General features: G+C 35.7%; 1 protein-coding gene across 2 annotated transcripts in view; it reads left to right on the top strand.

Moving 5' to 3' along the window:
• The first annotated feature begins 8,307 nt into the window (after positions 1-8,307).
• The window catches only part of CDH12 (cadherin 12), a 157,251-nt gene continuing 149,133 nt past the window's right edge, over positions 8,308-16,425 (top strand). For both annotated transcript variants that reach the window (XM_035561663.1, XM_035561662.1), the window contains exon 1: positions 8,308-8,538. In XM_035561663.1, the coding sequence (XP_035417556.1) occupies positions 8,308-8,538 (231 nt within the window). The remainder of the gene's footprint in view (positions 8,539-16,425) is intronic.

Below are 16,425 nucleotides of genomic sequence, written 5' to 3'. Positions count from 1 at the left end.
GCATTGTAAGACCCTTATTTTCAACTTTAAGTGTCTGAGGTTATGCACCAAGTTTATATTAATGTATATATGTTAATATATTAATATATTAATCTATCAACAAACAGGTTATGTAATTTAGTATATACATGTAATCCCATAACATAAGAATCTATAATGGGTAGTATCAAATCTATTACAATCAGAGTCTGACCAATAATAGAAAGTATTTTAATAGTGGGATCTTACCGTAAGTATGTCTGCAGTTTCAAGTAATTGCTGGAATTCTTGACATTTTGGGAGAAAAAACAAACAAACAAACAAAAAAACAGAAAGACCCTAGGGAATAACAAAATTGTACATTACAGAGCACATAAAAAATGTGGTCACTTTCATTTCAGTCTCCCATATTACTTACAAAATTATAAATATATCTGAGTTGCCTGAGATCTATAAATTCTTTCCTTAATTATATTGTCAATGCGTTGAAAGGCTTTGTTTTGTTTGCCTTTCTCTCATTTCCCACATCTCATGTATTCATTCAAAAACAAACCAGAAAAGGGCAGCAGAATGAAGGATGGTTTCTGTATTGTCCATGCTTTAGCACTGACATTGACAGATTCCTACCAGAAATGAAAATGTTTGTAATTTATCAAAAATAAAGATTCTAGATCATTGGTAAACTAAGTATAGATTCACCATAGTACTTTCCTGAGACAAGACCAACATAGCATGATACAAGACAGCAAAAATAAAATAGATGATGCTAGTTCATCATCTGATCATCATCTTAGAGGAAAGGAAACTTTGTCCTATTCTGAGGCATTTTGTTTCTTAATTTTAACTGATGATTAAGCTGCAGAATTGCATTATATATTTACTGGGTAATACTGGCCTAGGTTTTAATCTCACTGAAAGAAGCATTCATTTTTAACCTGTAGTGAAAATTTCATTTTACCTGAGTGGATATTCAAGGGTTCAATGAACCATGGAGTCTTGTGCATCGGCTGATGTGTTTTCATTTTTATAATGAAAGTTTCAGGTTTTTTTTCCTTTTTTTTTTTTTTTTTTGACATTCTTGTCTCTGATATTCTTATGCATGTCTGTGAGTTGGACATGGTGTCATTCATGGTGACATTCCCACAGAGGATGATGGCTCAGTGGCTTATATTTAAGTCATAAATGATCTGCTGTAAGTATTGCTAGTGATGACAAAAGTGACACGTTAAGTATAACTGTTTGTATATGGAACTAGTTTATTGTTTTCTATTCACAAAGAAGATTTTTATATATTTTTTCATCATTTAATTTTTCTATAACTCTCAACATTATACAGTTACATTTTTTTTGGAAGTATGTATTATTTATTTTTGATATGCTACTGAGTAATCTTAAGTAATCACTATTTTTTTGTATGTTAACAAGCCCATTGTTAAAGCATGCATGTGCATCTATAATACTTTATTAGTGTAGTCCTCAGAAATGCCAGGGATAATTAGACTATTCTCCACTTCTAGGCACTTCATAAATATGTTTATTGGATACCCATATAGTATATCACAATTTTTTTACTGTAATATATCTTTGTGTGTCTACCTTCCCATGAATGTGCTACAAGGACAGTCATACTCACAGACCAGGTACATCATCTCACTTTGGTTTTATGGCAGTAAGAAATTCAGCAGAGTATTCCATATTCATGTTAGTATCACTCCTGATGTCTATAGGAAAAACTGACATTAGAATTGAACAGTTAACTCAGTATAGAAGATACAACTATGCAAATAACAATTGAACAGAGGGTGGTTTTGGCAGTCATATCCAAAAACCAGAACCTTAACAAAATCCACAGTTTTCTTGCCAAGTGGAATATTTAGTAACTTTAGTAAATTCATATAAAAAAAAAATGTTGGGCCTTAATATTAGGATTTGGGGGTCTTTCTAAGTGAATTTTAAAAAGGAGAGCTAAAGTCACCTTATTGCAGGAGGAAGACCAGCATCTGCTTGTTCTCCTACAGTGGATGACAGCTATCTCCCAGAAATACCAAGATCTGTGAGATATGTACCCATATTTCTCATATTTTATGGTAGTGCTCTCATCACTATGCTCCAGAGTATTCGGGGTTGGTAATTGTATCGGTTCGTGGTTCCTCCTGTTCATCATCAACTTCATATAAACTGAAGGAGGGACTGAGATTCAGGTATTCAACTTCGTGAGTACTCAAACTATATAGCTGGAAAGCCATTCTAGCTTTCTTTGACTTACTGTGTCCCATCCAAAGGGAGACACAAGAGTAACTATTTTGTGTTATGGACCATGTTAAGACTCCAGTAAGTCAGATGCTTTCTTAGCATCTGGGACCTAGTGAGATGAAGCATGCTTTTTTTTTTTTTTCACCTCTTGAGAGTTGCCTGGCATGGATTCCAGATGACACACTTGCCAAATGGGTTTTGTGGCCACAGAGGTGGGACTTGCTCAATCATTGTGTTGAAACTTTTCCAATTTGGAGTCTGTCCAAACGGACAGACTGAAAATTACTCTCCTTAGCAGTTCAACGTTTCTAATCTGTTCACTTGTAATCTCCTTCCTAACCCCCGTTTTGATGTTTTGAAGTAGTTCCTACTTAAGGTAAAAAAACACAAGGTGTAAAAAAGGAAGAATTACAGCTATTTCCAAGGTGTCTAGACAGATTTTGAAGGGCAAGAAGGTCAAATTCACAAAGATATATGGACATCTAGAGTCTAATCAAATGGGAATTGTTTAACTAAGTACCTTTGAGAATATCAGTGGAACTAATTTGCCTAAGGTCAGAGAAAGAAAATATATCAAGGTGAGAGATGAACTGAGATTTTCCATATCCTGCTACCATTCGTTTAGCCACAGGATATATCGTTTCAGGTGCTTTTGCAGTTAATTTTAATAGATACTGACAGTATAGATATTTTCTTTTCCTGTTGTTGCATTTTCTTATTTCAAGATATTGCAGAGAAGTGAAGTTAGATGGTCAGCTGTTACAGCATATCCACTTTTATAGATCTTAGCTGGCTTTCCATCTGGCATGGATCAACCATTTTACAGTACTGCCAATTTTTTTCGAACCTCTTTACGGGTAGGAAGATGGTTGTTTTACATTAGCTGTTGTTTCACATAAGCAAAAGCATTCTCTAGGCTGACGGATTTATGATTAAGGTGGCTGCAGAAATGTTCCCACCATCAGTGCATAATGGATACTTTGTCAGTAAGCAATTTGCCTCCATTCACAGAGGTGCAATTATCGTCTTTGCTGAACTGAAGACAGTTTTGAGTGCTTCATGGAGCTTTAGTGTTTCTAGCTTGTCTGCATACGACAGTAGTTAATCCACTGTCTGATCCAAGTAGATACCTCATACAGATCAAAGATCATTTATAATTTCCTTTCAGAGACTTCTCTAGATCAGGCCTTGTGTGCATAGGAGTGACTGTAGAGGATGTATGGCTGTCCTCTCTAGAAGGGACGACCTTTACTGAGTTTGGTGAAGTGACTTGTGTCAGGTGTGCTGTGACTCTCTTTGACTGAAGATTATTGCAGTAGCGATGGCATACATCAGTTTTGCTATTCCTATAGTGTTCCTTTGCTCAGGCTTTTTAGATTAATGGCCGTACAATCCAGGTCAGTATCAAAATTCTTGCAGGAGCACCATTTGTACTGTATTTTGTTATTCTCAGTAAATGCTCTTGGTAATGATATTTAATTCATCATTTGCATTTCATGAGGTCCTTAGCCTGGCACGTTTGGGGACAGAGTAAATAGGATCAAGATTACTTAGGTACCATGTTTTAACAGATTGTCCATGTTTGTTGTTGCATCACTTCGCTTTTTCAAACTGGGAAAGTGAAAAAAATGAAATCTCAGTGTATAAAAGCAGATTTTGGGAGATTTTGCCTCTGTAGCTCTCTTTATGAATTAAGTTAGTCACACATACTGGTACTTAAATGCGTATAACATAATCTGCAGAAATGACTAGCAAAGGCTAATCTTGAAAAAAGCAAGATGCAAGAAAAAAATCTGGCATTCTGTACTTTCATATTGAATGGGAAAGAGATGCATTGCAAATGCAAGTCTGCGCACAACTCTCTTACTAGATCTCCTCCTCTCTAAGCATTAAAGGAAATAATTCTTTAGGAAATTTAGGAGATGTAGTACCATACCTTTCTTATCACTGAATATTCTTATTGGATTTCTGAACAATTACCTCCTAGTCCTCATAACAGTTTTCTAGGTAAATGTATAGAAGGGCTTTTTGATATAAACATTTAATGAGTGTATGACAACATAAAAGCACCAAAACAGATTTAGGCATCATGGCTGGAAGACTAACGCCTAGCTTAAATAAATAAATAAATAAATAAAAAGCAAACCAGACAACCAGAAAACACAGACTAAAAGAAACACTAGTCTTAGCCTTTGAATCGCTGCACAAATGCCAACTGTGTTATTAAATATATTCTGTCAAGCCGCTTCCACCAGGCTTCCTCCAAAGCCAGCAGTGAAGTGTTGGGGAAGGAGAGGAGGCAGGGAGAAACTGTCTGCCTCAGTTTGCTGCTGCTCAGGTGTTTGCAGCAGCAAACTGGCATGGTTTTCTTGAGTGCTGAAGTGCTGGATTCTCTTCTAATGGCTGAGCTTTAAAAGTGAAAATTATTCCTGGTGAACTCTTTTGCAGCTGATGAGGGTGTCTGTGCTGCAATCCTATACAGCAACACCTATTAGCCTCCCATTTTTTTCTCTGACCCTCACGTTCACCCATGTTTTGAAGCTGCAGGGAAAGAGGCGAGTGCTGGCATTGCTCTTTGCTCTGCAGCATTCTTTCTCGAAGGCAGTCCAAGCAACCAACAGAGAAGGGGTTAAAGTGCTCTGTGTTTTGCACATGGCTACTAACCTTCCAGCCAAGGGGGAATTGTTCTCCTTTCACTGAAGTCCTTCAATCTCTTTGCATTACTTTTGGTGCTGTATAACATTTTAAAAGCTCCCTGACTGACAGACATGGCCGGAGGCAGAGCTCTGCTGGGAGAACCGCAATGCACAGAGCCTCCTCAGCAAAGAGCTGTGGTATAGCAGTTAAATTGAATACAGCATGATTTGGGGGTTTGTGAAGCAGTGCAGACTACCCCACCACTTTTTTATGTTGTTTATTTCCGTCTCCCATCCACGCCTGAGCAATTCAAAAGGACACTTTGAGTTCTTTATATATATATATATATATATATATATATATATTTTTTTTTTTCTTTCTGTGTTGCATAGTTACTCTGATTTTACTATAAATACTAGGCATGTATCCTGCAGTCATGGATCAAGAGAGGCACAGGAGTTTGGCTTTTTTTTAACTGAATTATGGATGAACACAATCTGAACCTGATGTTATATGCTGTTGCGTGTATTGAAGAGAGAGAAGCACAAAAAGTAATGTGAATTTGTAAATAAGGATGATAATAGAAATAAATTCCAAATATTCATTTGGACACCCCACCCTCTAGTATGGTATGGTCCAGTCTTAAAGGTTTATTGATGGAATAAAATTCATACAATAGAAACAGTAACGCAAATGAGAACTTTGACATATGCATGGTACTTGGAAATATTTTGCTGTAGATAAAAAAATTTGAAATGTCTTGAGTGAAATTTAGAAAAAAATGTGGTTTTTTTTGGTTTTAGAAAAGGATCATGAGCAGATAGGAGTTCTCTCACTTTTAATCCTTTCTGAAGGAATTCAAACACCCAAAATATAGCCTTTCTCATTAGAACAGGAAATCTTTTTCTGTATTTAGAATAGGAACTGCGGTTATTCTTCTAGGGTTTTATTTGTTAGTTTGTTTTTCTTCAAAACTCATTATTTGGTGTTCCAATTATAAATCCTTTCTATTTAGATACTTTACCATGTAGCTAACAAATAAAGAATTTAAATGTTATTTATTTCTATGGATAGTAATGGTATTATTTATAAGGAAAATATAAGCTATGGCAGTGCTTGAAAATGAGAAAATATATATGATTAGGTACTTTACCATGTCTTCTCTTCTGAGGTCCATATCATGCCATTGATTTCTAAGCAGAACTCTTTATTGATCTGGGAGAAACTTCTACTTAAAAATCAATGGCACAATATGGCCCTAACCAAGTGGTGAATTCCATATTGATATAAATCGTATTTTTGTTCTTAAAATGTGAAATGCATCCATCTTAAATCCTAGAAGTAGAATTTGTTGTACCTGACAAACAGCAGACCTATGGAGTAGGCTGGCATTTCATTCCTAGGTTGCAGGTCTTAATGAGACAGGATTATTAATTCATTTTAAAGACTTCAATACACATTGGGATTTAAAATTGGTTAGCATAGAACAGTGGTTTATAAAAATTTTAGTTGTCAGAAAACAACTTAAATCCCCGCCTGTTCAAATGAGTGCAACATGCAGGCTGCCAGTCATCCATCCTTAATGAATAAGAGCCATGGAAGGGAAAGGATTCATCAAACAGTTGTCCTGAGCGTTATGAAAATGTGAGAGTTCAGAATTAACACCTGCACTGGGGCCAGCATAGTCATGGATAGCTTCATAAAAGCCATTCTGTCTATTAAAGGAAGCATCAGTAGCTTAGAAAAGTGGGAAAAGTAAACATGATATTTACTTTTCTTTTTTCTTTTTCTTTACTTTTTTTTTTCTTTTTCTTTACTCCATGTTCCCTCAGTACTTACTGAGGCCCACCTTAATATCAATGTATAGATGTTTTGCAATTGTTTATTGTCTAGTTCTAAATTCTAGAATATCTTCTTTTGTTTCAACATGAACTCCATCGATTTATCAGTCTTCACAGTGACTTTATTGTGGGCTGCATCACAACATTGTTAGATGGTGTGAGTGCTCATTTTCACCATTTTTTGTTGGTGCTGAACTTAGTGCAAAGTTGGAAATGACAGCTAGAGGCACATTTTATTGAACTCGTTTCACACTCCATAATATTTAAATATTTACATTCATCGTATTTAAATATTTACATCCTTTAGCACTGTCATTTTATTAATTGTAGACAATGAATCAGAGATTTTCATAAATACTAAAAGAAAGCACCTCTGTTAATTACACTGTGGCTAGAAAAACAAAGCATTCTTTCTTATCTGCCTTTCTGTTCAAATTGTCCATGCTGGTATAAACAGAGCAACGTGATAGCATAACAATTCCTTCAGTTTTTTTTTTCTTCTTTGCTGATGGCATTTGGCTGCTACAAGGATCACCACCGTTTTAATTGTCACCTTGATGTGATAGTTCTGTCTCAGCCCTGTAGTTAATTAGCACTGATTTATTTTTAATCTGTGTACCTGGCATTTGTCAGTATAAATGAGTACCACTGTCTTACCTTACTGGCTTCTGTGTTGTTTCATTTTGTACACTGACTGCAGTTCTATCATTTTCTCCATAGATCAGGACTGTGTTTTTTTTTTTTTTAATGTATTTTATTTTACAGTAGTGCTGAAGAGCAACACAACTACTGTTTTGATACAAGGCTTGTCATGAGAAGAGAATGCCAGTCCTGGATGGCGTATTGTGTGTTGGCAGCACTGTGGGGTTTAGCTGTATGTGCACTCTTTCTCGTTTATTAATTCCCGTGGAATCCATACAAATCTGTTCTCCAGAGTCCAAGGTTCAGTATAAGCCTTGTCCATGTCCATCCGTAGTAAGAGAAAGAGGATGCATCCAAAGCACTTTTCTGGCAGAGACAAAAAGTGAAGTGCCCTGGCTCTTGGCAGTGGGATGGAAGGGTGGGTCCTCTCTTTCCTGACATTTCATGTGTGAATCCAGAGTAAATACTTTTGACATCACTGATGGGCAATGGGTTTGTTGGTTAACAGGGTCATAAAGCAGAGGGTGTGGGCCTGCCCTAAACCAGAAACACAGATGATGGTAAGCAGGCCAAGAATGGGCTATTCCTATGCTAACAACACCATATTCTAGAGCAGCTCAGTGCTACAATCAAAATGGTAATCGCTTTTAAAACTGTGATTCCTAATCTTTTCTTTCTGTCTCTAGAAACTAACTAGGTGTGAGAATTTTGATGAATGCTTCAATGTAATTTTATGTAATTTGATGTTGCCATGTAAATCTCTTTTATAGGTCCCTTTAGATGGAATTTAATGTGGCAAAAACCTTGTCATCAGAAGGATTAATGCGTGCATTAGCATTTCCGCAATAAAATCAGAAGCTAAGTGGTGGAGGCCACAGACACCTCAAACCTGGATTCCTCTGCTCTGCATTAAGTGCTGGAGTTTTTATTACTTGCTGTAGGGAAGCCGTTGCCAATGCTTACAAGGAACTGCTTATCCCTGCTTCTCTGGGTCCTGTTTGATGGAGGTCTCCTAACGCCACTGCATCCAGAGCCACAACAGACTTTAGAAGCAGAACCAAGAGACAATGTTGTGCCAGTGCCAGGGAGGAGGTCATCTGTCCAGCGAGTCAAACGAGGCTGGGTGTGGAACCAGTTTTTTGTGCTGGAGGAGTACATGGGCTCCGAACCTCAGTATGTGGGAAAGGTAATTTTTTACTCTTTCTTTAAAAGTTCAAAAGACAAGGACAAATAGTGCAATGTGCTATAAATATGTACCTGTTTCTGATGAGGCAAATCTTCTTCAGCTGGTAGTAGTTCCCTCTGTCCATCCCCTTCACCATTCAGCCTCTTATATAGCTGCTATAGACTTGATTTTTATTTTTGGTGTTCAAGTTTAGAATATTTACTTCCTGCCTTTGTATGTCTGTCTTATTTCTTTATCCTTGGTTTTGGCATAAAACAAAAAAATTGGGAAGTTCTGAGATAACTTTGTGGTGCACCACAACTAACATTAACAGTCTACTGTAACAGCATACTTGATTTTTAGCAATGAAAGTCAGACTGATATCAGGGATAAGGTTTAAACCCAGAAGTCTCTAGCCCAGAATGCACACAGTTATTTCTCTGGTTAGTATGGTTACTGCAAATCTGTTTTCAGACAACACAGGTATCTGCTTTTGCTGTGCTATATTGTGACTCGGTATCTTTTGCTGCATTTCTTTCTGATTGTTCTGATCATTTTCATATATTTCTAATGTGATATGTTGCTTCGTAATTCAAAGTCTTGCATTATAACTTTTATACTCTCCACAGGCATGCAAACTTACACATGCAGAGAATTTATGCAATTTTCTCTCTCATTTTGTGAAAACTGTTTCTACAATAGAGCATAAGTAATTTGATAGCCTGTTCTTTGAGGGGTGTCAGCGTGAATTTAGAAAACAGAGCTTTCAGAAAAAATAGTAGCACAGCATATAATCGCATGCTATGTATAATTTTCAATATAAGTAAAGGCCCTTACTCAATGAAAATAAGAGGTTAAGGATGCATTTCTTAGGTCCCTAAATGCCACTTCCCTGGACACTGAGGTTCAGATTCACCTTCCAAAAAAACACAAGGTGTCATGTTTCAGTTTTTTACTTTAATACTTTGTTTTTATTTTTTTCTTTCTCTCTTTTTTTTTTTTTTAATGTAAAGGCTGTGAATGGGTGGTTTGTTTGTTAGTTTGTTTTTAATATAAATAAAATTCACAAAAAGTTAATTTTCCTTCCTACCCTTCCAGAAATTTGTTACAAGTAGAGAGTGTACAAATAGAACAGCATAAGAGTACACGTGGTTCACTAGGTGTTTGGACAAACCAGACAAAAATATACTTTAATATTACAGATAAAAACATTAGTGTTAAACACTAAAATATATGAGCCAATAATATTTGCAAAACAGTATGCTTATATCACAAAGATAATATGATGAGTTTCATTTACAAGCTGAAGTCAGGGCAATCACATAATGAAAAACCGCATCTTTGTGATGTCCGGTTGCTACTAATTATCCTTTTTTTAACATGTATCGCTGTTCTAGCCACTAGCTAAAGATGCAAACAAGGACTCTAATTGTGTTCAATGTTGTAGCACAGGCAACAGGATTGCTGAGCTTTTTATCTCCAAAGACAGAGATGCTATCGATGCACCACTGTAATACATTAGTTTTTATGCCTTTATATAAGATAGTCTCGATAGTCATTTAGGGTCAGTTCTAAGCTGCCAAAATAATATTATTTTTCCATAAAATTGACTATTATCAATACATTTGAATTTGAGCTCATAAGCAGCTTTAGAATTAGTGGATTTTTCTATTAAAAGTAATGCTTATGACATCACAGATATAATGGGCATGTTTTTAACTCTTAAAACTTTTTGAACTGTATCAAGTTGCTGAAAAGATGCTTCTCAAACATGATGAAAGATAGAATGGTAGTGTAGTATACATAATAGTGATGCTTCTTGAAAGGTTATCATATACCAGAAGTAAATGTTATGCTGTTACCTGATAAAATTCAGGAGGATCTTGGTGGTGAAACACAAAATACATTAGGATGTTTAATTTAATACATCAGCACTATTGTCAGAAAATCTGTTTTTATATGCAATCCATTCCAAATGGTTATTTTTTGAAATAATGTTTATTATCTGCCAAGCATCCATCTGATGTTTATTCTGGTATATTTTGTGTCTCAAAAAATAACTTGCATCTTCTTCACCTAAACTCTTCGAGTTAAAAAAGGAAAAAAAAAGAAAAAGAAAATGAGACGATGGAGGTGTTACTATTTTCTTATTCTTTTCCATAAAGCTCTCAAAGAGGCAGAACACTGAATGGGAAAAGTTATTTAGAGAAGTTGTGCTGTTAAATCCAGATAGTGAAAGTCATGCATAATACAAATATAAGCTGTTCTCAACATACTGAAATACACTCAGCAGTGGCTAATTAGTATATTTATATCATACTTCATTTTTTTAAATCATGGAAAAAAAAATAATATATGAAATGACATTGAGTTCTTGATTGCAGAAATAAATGTTTGATGTTTATTATAATTTAGCAGTATTCCACAACCATATGTTTTTAAAAAGTTAATTATTTTTGTAATACTTTTTTGGTTTACTTTAAAGTGATATTAAGTATATTATAGAGTTCGAGATATTTCACATGTCCTAGAATTGCTGTTTTTTTTATCTTCTTCTTCCAGCCATGATAGCCAGGCACAATATAGTGGCAGATGCATAGGTGTTCATATTACTTATTATGGAACTGCTGCACTAATATTGTCACAGTAATTTATAAATAGGAGTTTAATGTGTCTATTAAATCAGCTGACAATTTCACTGAACAGTTAGGGGTGACTAGTTAATTTTGGAAGGCACCTGAAAGAGGACACAGATTTACAACAGTAATGTCAGCTGTTATCGGCCAACACACTCAATTCATTTTATGTCTGTTTTTAGAAGACTATCTCAAGAAGTGTCATGTTGCAAATCAAAATATGGTTTAGAAACTGATGGGGATTAGTCTAGCTCACAGTTAGAGATCTTGAAATAGTGTTTCACGTTGACACATTGAAAGCTGACAGTAAAAAAAAACAACAAACTTTTAATATACTTTGCCATTTAACCTGAATATTAAATCAAAGGTCTGGAAATCCTATGCTTGCATAGTACAGAAGTGCCATAAAGATCCAACAGGTTGCTAAGCAAAAGAGAACCCCCTTTACTAGAGATCCATCTAGCAAACCTTGTCTAAAATGGGAAATTGGAATATTGTGGTGCCATGTGACCCATCCAAATTGGAGGGATGTTGGAAAGCTTGCTGTAAAATAAACCTATGTGTACTTTGTTTTTTCTTGTACTGTGAAGCTCCAGAAGGCCACACAAAATAGAATGTGTGGACTAAGATAAAAAAAGTTCTTGATTCTTTCCTTGTGATGATGCTTAGTCCTCACTGAAGGGTGATAGATAACATGAGAATATCTGATCCTCAAGCACAGCCCTGTCCCAGGACAGTTCTAAACCACTAAAAAGGTAGCAGTTTTAATTGCCCTTATGCAAGGGTAACTTAAGGGGGTCTAGCCCCGCTGGAACATTATAAATCTCACTGAAATCTTTCTTCATTTTTCTGTGATATGCAGGGGCAGCATAATAAAAATGAAGGTTCAAGAGAACAAAATAGGTGAGAGCAGTATAGGTTCTTCATTATCAATATAATACCAACAAAACATCAATTTTAGTTGTTAAGCATGTAGCATGCTTCCATTTACATAAGCATTGCCAGTGTGTTAACACATCACATCACATCCTTCTCACATGTTGTACGCCTGCACAGTAGCTCTTGGCAAGGGTTTTTCCTGGCTGTCCTCAAGGTTGCAGAGACAGGAACGTGGCAACTTGTACTGAGCACAACCTGGGTGCATTGTGAAATATTTTTCAAGATAATAGCCATTTTTTTCTGTTTTCAAACGTGCAACAACTGAATATTCTCAGCTTGCCAAGTATTAGCTTGCTAATGAAAAACCTGTAAGTTTTGCATCATTGTGTTCTTTTAAACCTCTGCTATGTTATACATGCTCACGTACAAACCAATCCAGACTTCTTTGTTGTGATCCCCACCACTTGGAAAAAGTTGTAGTTACAACCGCTCTATGGCTGTGTGGGGTGCACATAGCAGTATGGCAGTTTTTATCTGACTCAGTCCTGGGAAATGTTCATCATCTTCAGAGGTTACCCCATATATCAAGGCAGACACTGTGCTGATTGGGTGGAAGCAGGGCTCTATATCTGTGACCAGAAGAGAATGCTTGTCTGATGTCTAATAATTTATCCTCTGCATCTGAAATATGAACACAGAGCTCATTTATGCATTTTATAGTGGATTGGTTTTAATTTAATAAAATTAATGTTGGCCATTTTCCATCAGGCTTAAATCAACACCTCTTTTTGGATATGCACTCAAATTTTACAGTTATTTTTATATTATTATTTTTATATTATTATTAGTTATTTATATATTATTATTTTTACACTTATTTTTATATTATTATTACATCCTCTCAGGTGTCTGGATGGTAGGGCAGTCTGTGAAGGAAATTTTACACTGCTTGTGCAGAGTCTGTTCTCAGACAAAGAAATCTACAGTACTGTGGCTATCATTTAGGTGTTATCCACAAGCACTGAGTTAACTTGAAAGAAAAATAGAAATAAAGGAAAATAAATTCATGCACTGAATTTGAAAGCTACTGCCCTTTGAAGTAGAAAAAAAAAAAAAAAGACTAAATCTCAGTTGATGGTTGTATGCTAGTTAGTTTGATTTATGCATGTATGTATTTCTACTAGATTCCTGTTAAGATGGTCATGATAATATTTCATTTAAAGCTGTCAACAGAGTTTTTCCTAGCTTATCAGATTCTATGCCCACAAAGAACAGCAAGAAGTAACAGTACTAGAGAGAGAGCTGTATATCATCTTCAATAGACGTTTGCTCAGTACCATCTTCAAGGAGGTGAGAGTTGTTGCAGGGATTGCTACCAGTAATGTGTTAATTCCCTCCAGTTACTAATTTCTGGATGATTTTAATTTGAAAGACCTTTGGAATAGTAGTTATGGGAGCAGTTTTGTTCCCAACATCTTTAACCCACAGGAATTCATATACGCTCCCCTGTCTGCAAGCGTCATGGGGAAATTCTTGTCCTTAGATGATTTGAAGTGTGATCAGGGAATCACACATAACTGGATTAGCCTGGCTTACTAAATGAACGGACTGAATTTATACCATGCACTTTTTCAACTGAAAACGTTGTCACAATTTCTCACAGGTAATGAAAGAGATGGAGAAATATGAAATAGCAAAAAGCTGTAAGAGAAATCAGAACTGGGACCAGAGCTCTGGACTTTGCATCTCACTGAGTCTAGCTGAAACCTTTGTCTCCCTTACTTATTGCTGCTTGGTGAAAAAAGTGATGACTTTGAAAGCTTTGCAAACTGTATATTGCATGAAGTATGTGAGACACAAAGCAGTTTTGACAGCTGCACATGAAACTGTGAGATGGAAGTAGAAATGCAAAGCTCCCATGAGCAAGTCAGACTAGCATTTAATGTTTACTTTTGCAAGCTCATCTTTTTATGAGGTGTATAAAGAGTCAGTTTTACTGTCACGTGTGGTAGAGATGAGCAACTTGCATACAACAGAATGTTTCTTATTGATCTAGTGACTTCACACATTGATTTACTTAGGTAGCTTATAGTGTGAAAATTAGAAGCAAAATACTGATAATGGCAACACCTTCTGCCTGTGGTTCTTGCATTCATGAAAATTATATGAGGCATTTGGAGATCAAACAGGTGAAAACTATGTCTTCATTGATTGCATGAGAGAATGAGTGAATTTGGGTTGAAGAGAGATCAAAATAAAAAGGAATGTTCAACTTCATGAGTTGTAACCCACATTTTAGGAGTTCTGAAAGACTGTGATGATTGTTCAGGGCTGCTAAGGAAGTCACAAATAGAAACACTTAAAACTCTAAAACCCAGCATACTGTATTGGCCTTGAATTTAGTGATCAGCATAGGAGACTGAAAGCCTGCAGAGGTTTTCTGTCACCAGCTCTCAAAGACTTCTGAACACAACTGAGTGGATGGTGCCAGCATGCATCTGAAGTTTATATTGTCAACACAGATGGAGAAATACAAATGAGGTTGTTGGAATTAAACTGCTAAGGAAAAGCCTTATATCTATGGTAGCTCTTTTTTTGAGTATTATTGTACAAATGGCTTCATCTGGACAGAAAGCTCATTGGCATCAGGAAATTTATGAAAGGACAATTTTAGAAAAAAAGGATTTATAAGTATATTTGGAGGTCCTGGCACACAGACAATCCAAAATATAGTCCGCTCTTTAAATCCAAGTGAATTTGAAGATTTGAAATTTGCTTAATGTAAATCTGGAGTTTTTCTAAGAACTGCTGACTCATGTGGCAGCCAGATAGTGTTTCCAATACGCAGCTCAGACACAGACAGACATGTTATATACATCAGTAACTCAAAACTGAGTTTGTAACTAATGAAACATTATAACATCAATTGCAATTGAACTGAAGGAGAAACCAGCTGAGATCACAAGATCTCCTTTCTGGAAGAGCATCAGAATGCGAGTTAGGAAATTAAATAGAATTAGCCAGACAGCAAAATATGGAAAACTATTAAATACCTGTAGTCATTCCTGTATCTGGAGAAGAATCTGTAAACCAAAGTAATTAGGAGGTTCAGAAATGGAATAAAATTTATGATCACTGCAAGATATGAGGGGTTAAATAACAAGGGGATAGCATAATACTTTATTCAAACATACTACAAAAATGTAAATTCTTCATAGGAAAATTGAATTGAAATACTAATGAAAGAATTGCTAGATGATAGGGGTTCTAGTTTAAAGGTCATGATTTCATAATGAGAGGTTTATTTTTCAAAGTGTAGACATTTTTGCTTCTTTTGCTAGTTTTGTGAGGGGGTGCCGATTTGGTATAGAAACAATATTTAAAAAGAAAATGTGAACAAGTTTCAGAAATATAGATTTATAAAATTTATTTTGTAATTCCACTTAAGATATAGAAATAGGTGTTAAAATGTGAAGGTGAATATTTCCATAATTAAAATTCTTTGCTTTAATACAATACACAGAATAATTTACAATTCATGAAAACACCATGAAAAATCACCATTGAAATTCAAAAATAATGTATGAGTATAAAATATATTTTATTAACACAATTCAAACCTAAATTCATTTTTTTCTAATAAAATGCTGAAACCAAAATATTTCCCAGCAAATGTTTTCAGTTAAATATTAACTAGACATACTTTTAAAGAAAAAGAAAGAAAATTTTTCTAAAGAGGTGTCCAGCACCAGCCTATAGGAGAAGCAAATGAGCAAGATTACACACTTTTCAGCCACAAAAGTTAATATCCATATGTACAAGTTATAAATGGAAATTAAAATGACTGGGATTGACAGTCTTGTCAGGTGCTGCAGTCATGTCTAGCACAGTTTGTGAGTCAGGGCCCCAAAACTCTTTTCACAGCAGAAGCCCTAAGGTGCAAAACCCCGTGCTTCTGAAGTACATATATCAAACCACAATTTGTAACTCTATCTGATATAAAAATCAGTGGACTGGGAACAGGTCTTATGGCATGTACAGTTTCCCTCTCCCTCACCCACCTGCATGTTGCAGAAGCTGTAAATAGCCTGTCTCTCTTCTCCCTCTAGAGACAACCACCCCCTAATCCTTCTTGCTGTCTCCCTGAGCCTGACATCCACTCTGCTGCAAAATACACAATTGCTTTGTGCCTTACAGAGGGTCTGTTGCATATCCAATTAAACTCTGAGTAGGAACCCAACTTTTAGGTAACTGTGAACTCTGCAGCTTCTGTTCTGATTTGAAGTAAGCCTTGTGTACCCAAAAGCTTGCTTACCTTTTCCATATACGTTGGCAGAAGTCTGACAAAAGGGACTACTTCCATAAATGTTCCTTGCCTTTGCTCTACATTAAT

Source organism: Cygnus atratus, chromosome 2 (genome assembly GCF_013377495.2).
Source record: "Cygnus atratus isolate AKBS03 ecotype Queensland, Australia chromosome 2, CAtr_DNAZoo_HiC_assembly, whole genome shotgun sequence".
NCBI classification, from domain to species: domain Eukaryota; kingdom Metazoa; phylum Chordata; class Aves; order Anseriformes; family Anatidae; genus Cygnus; species Cygnus atratus.
Note: the sequence above shows the minus strand (reverse complement) of the source record. Positions and strands in the feature narration are given on the sequence as shown.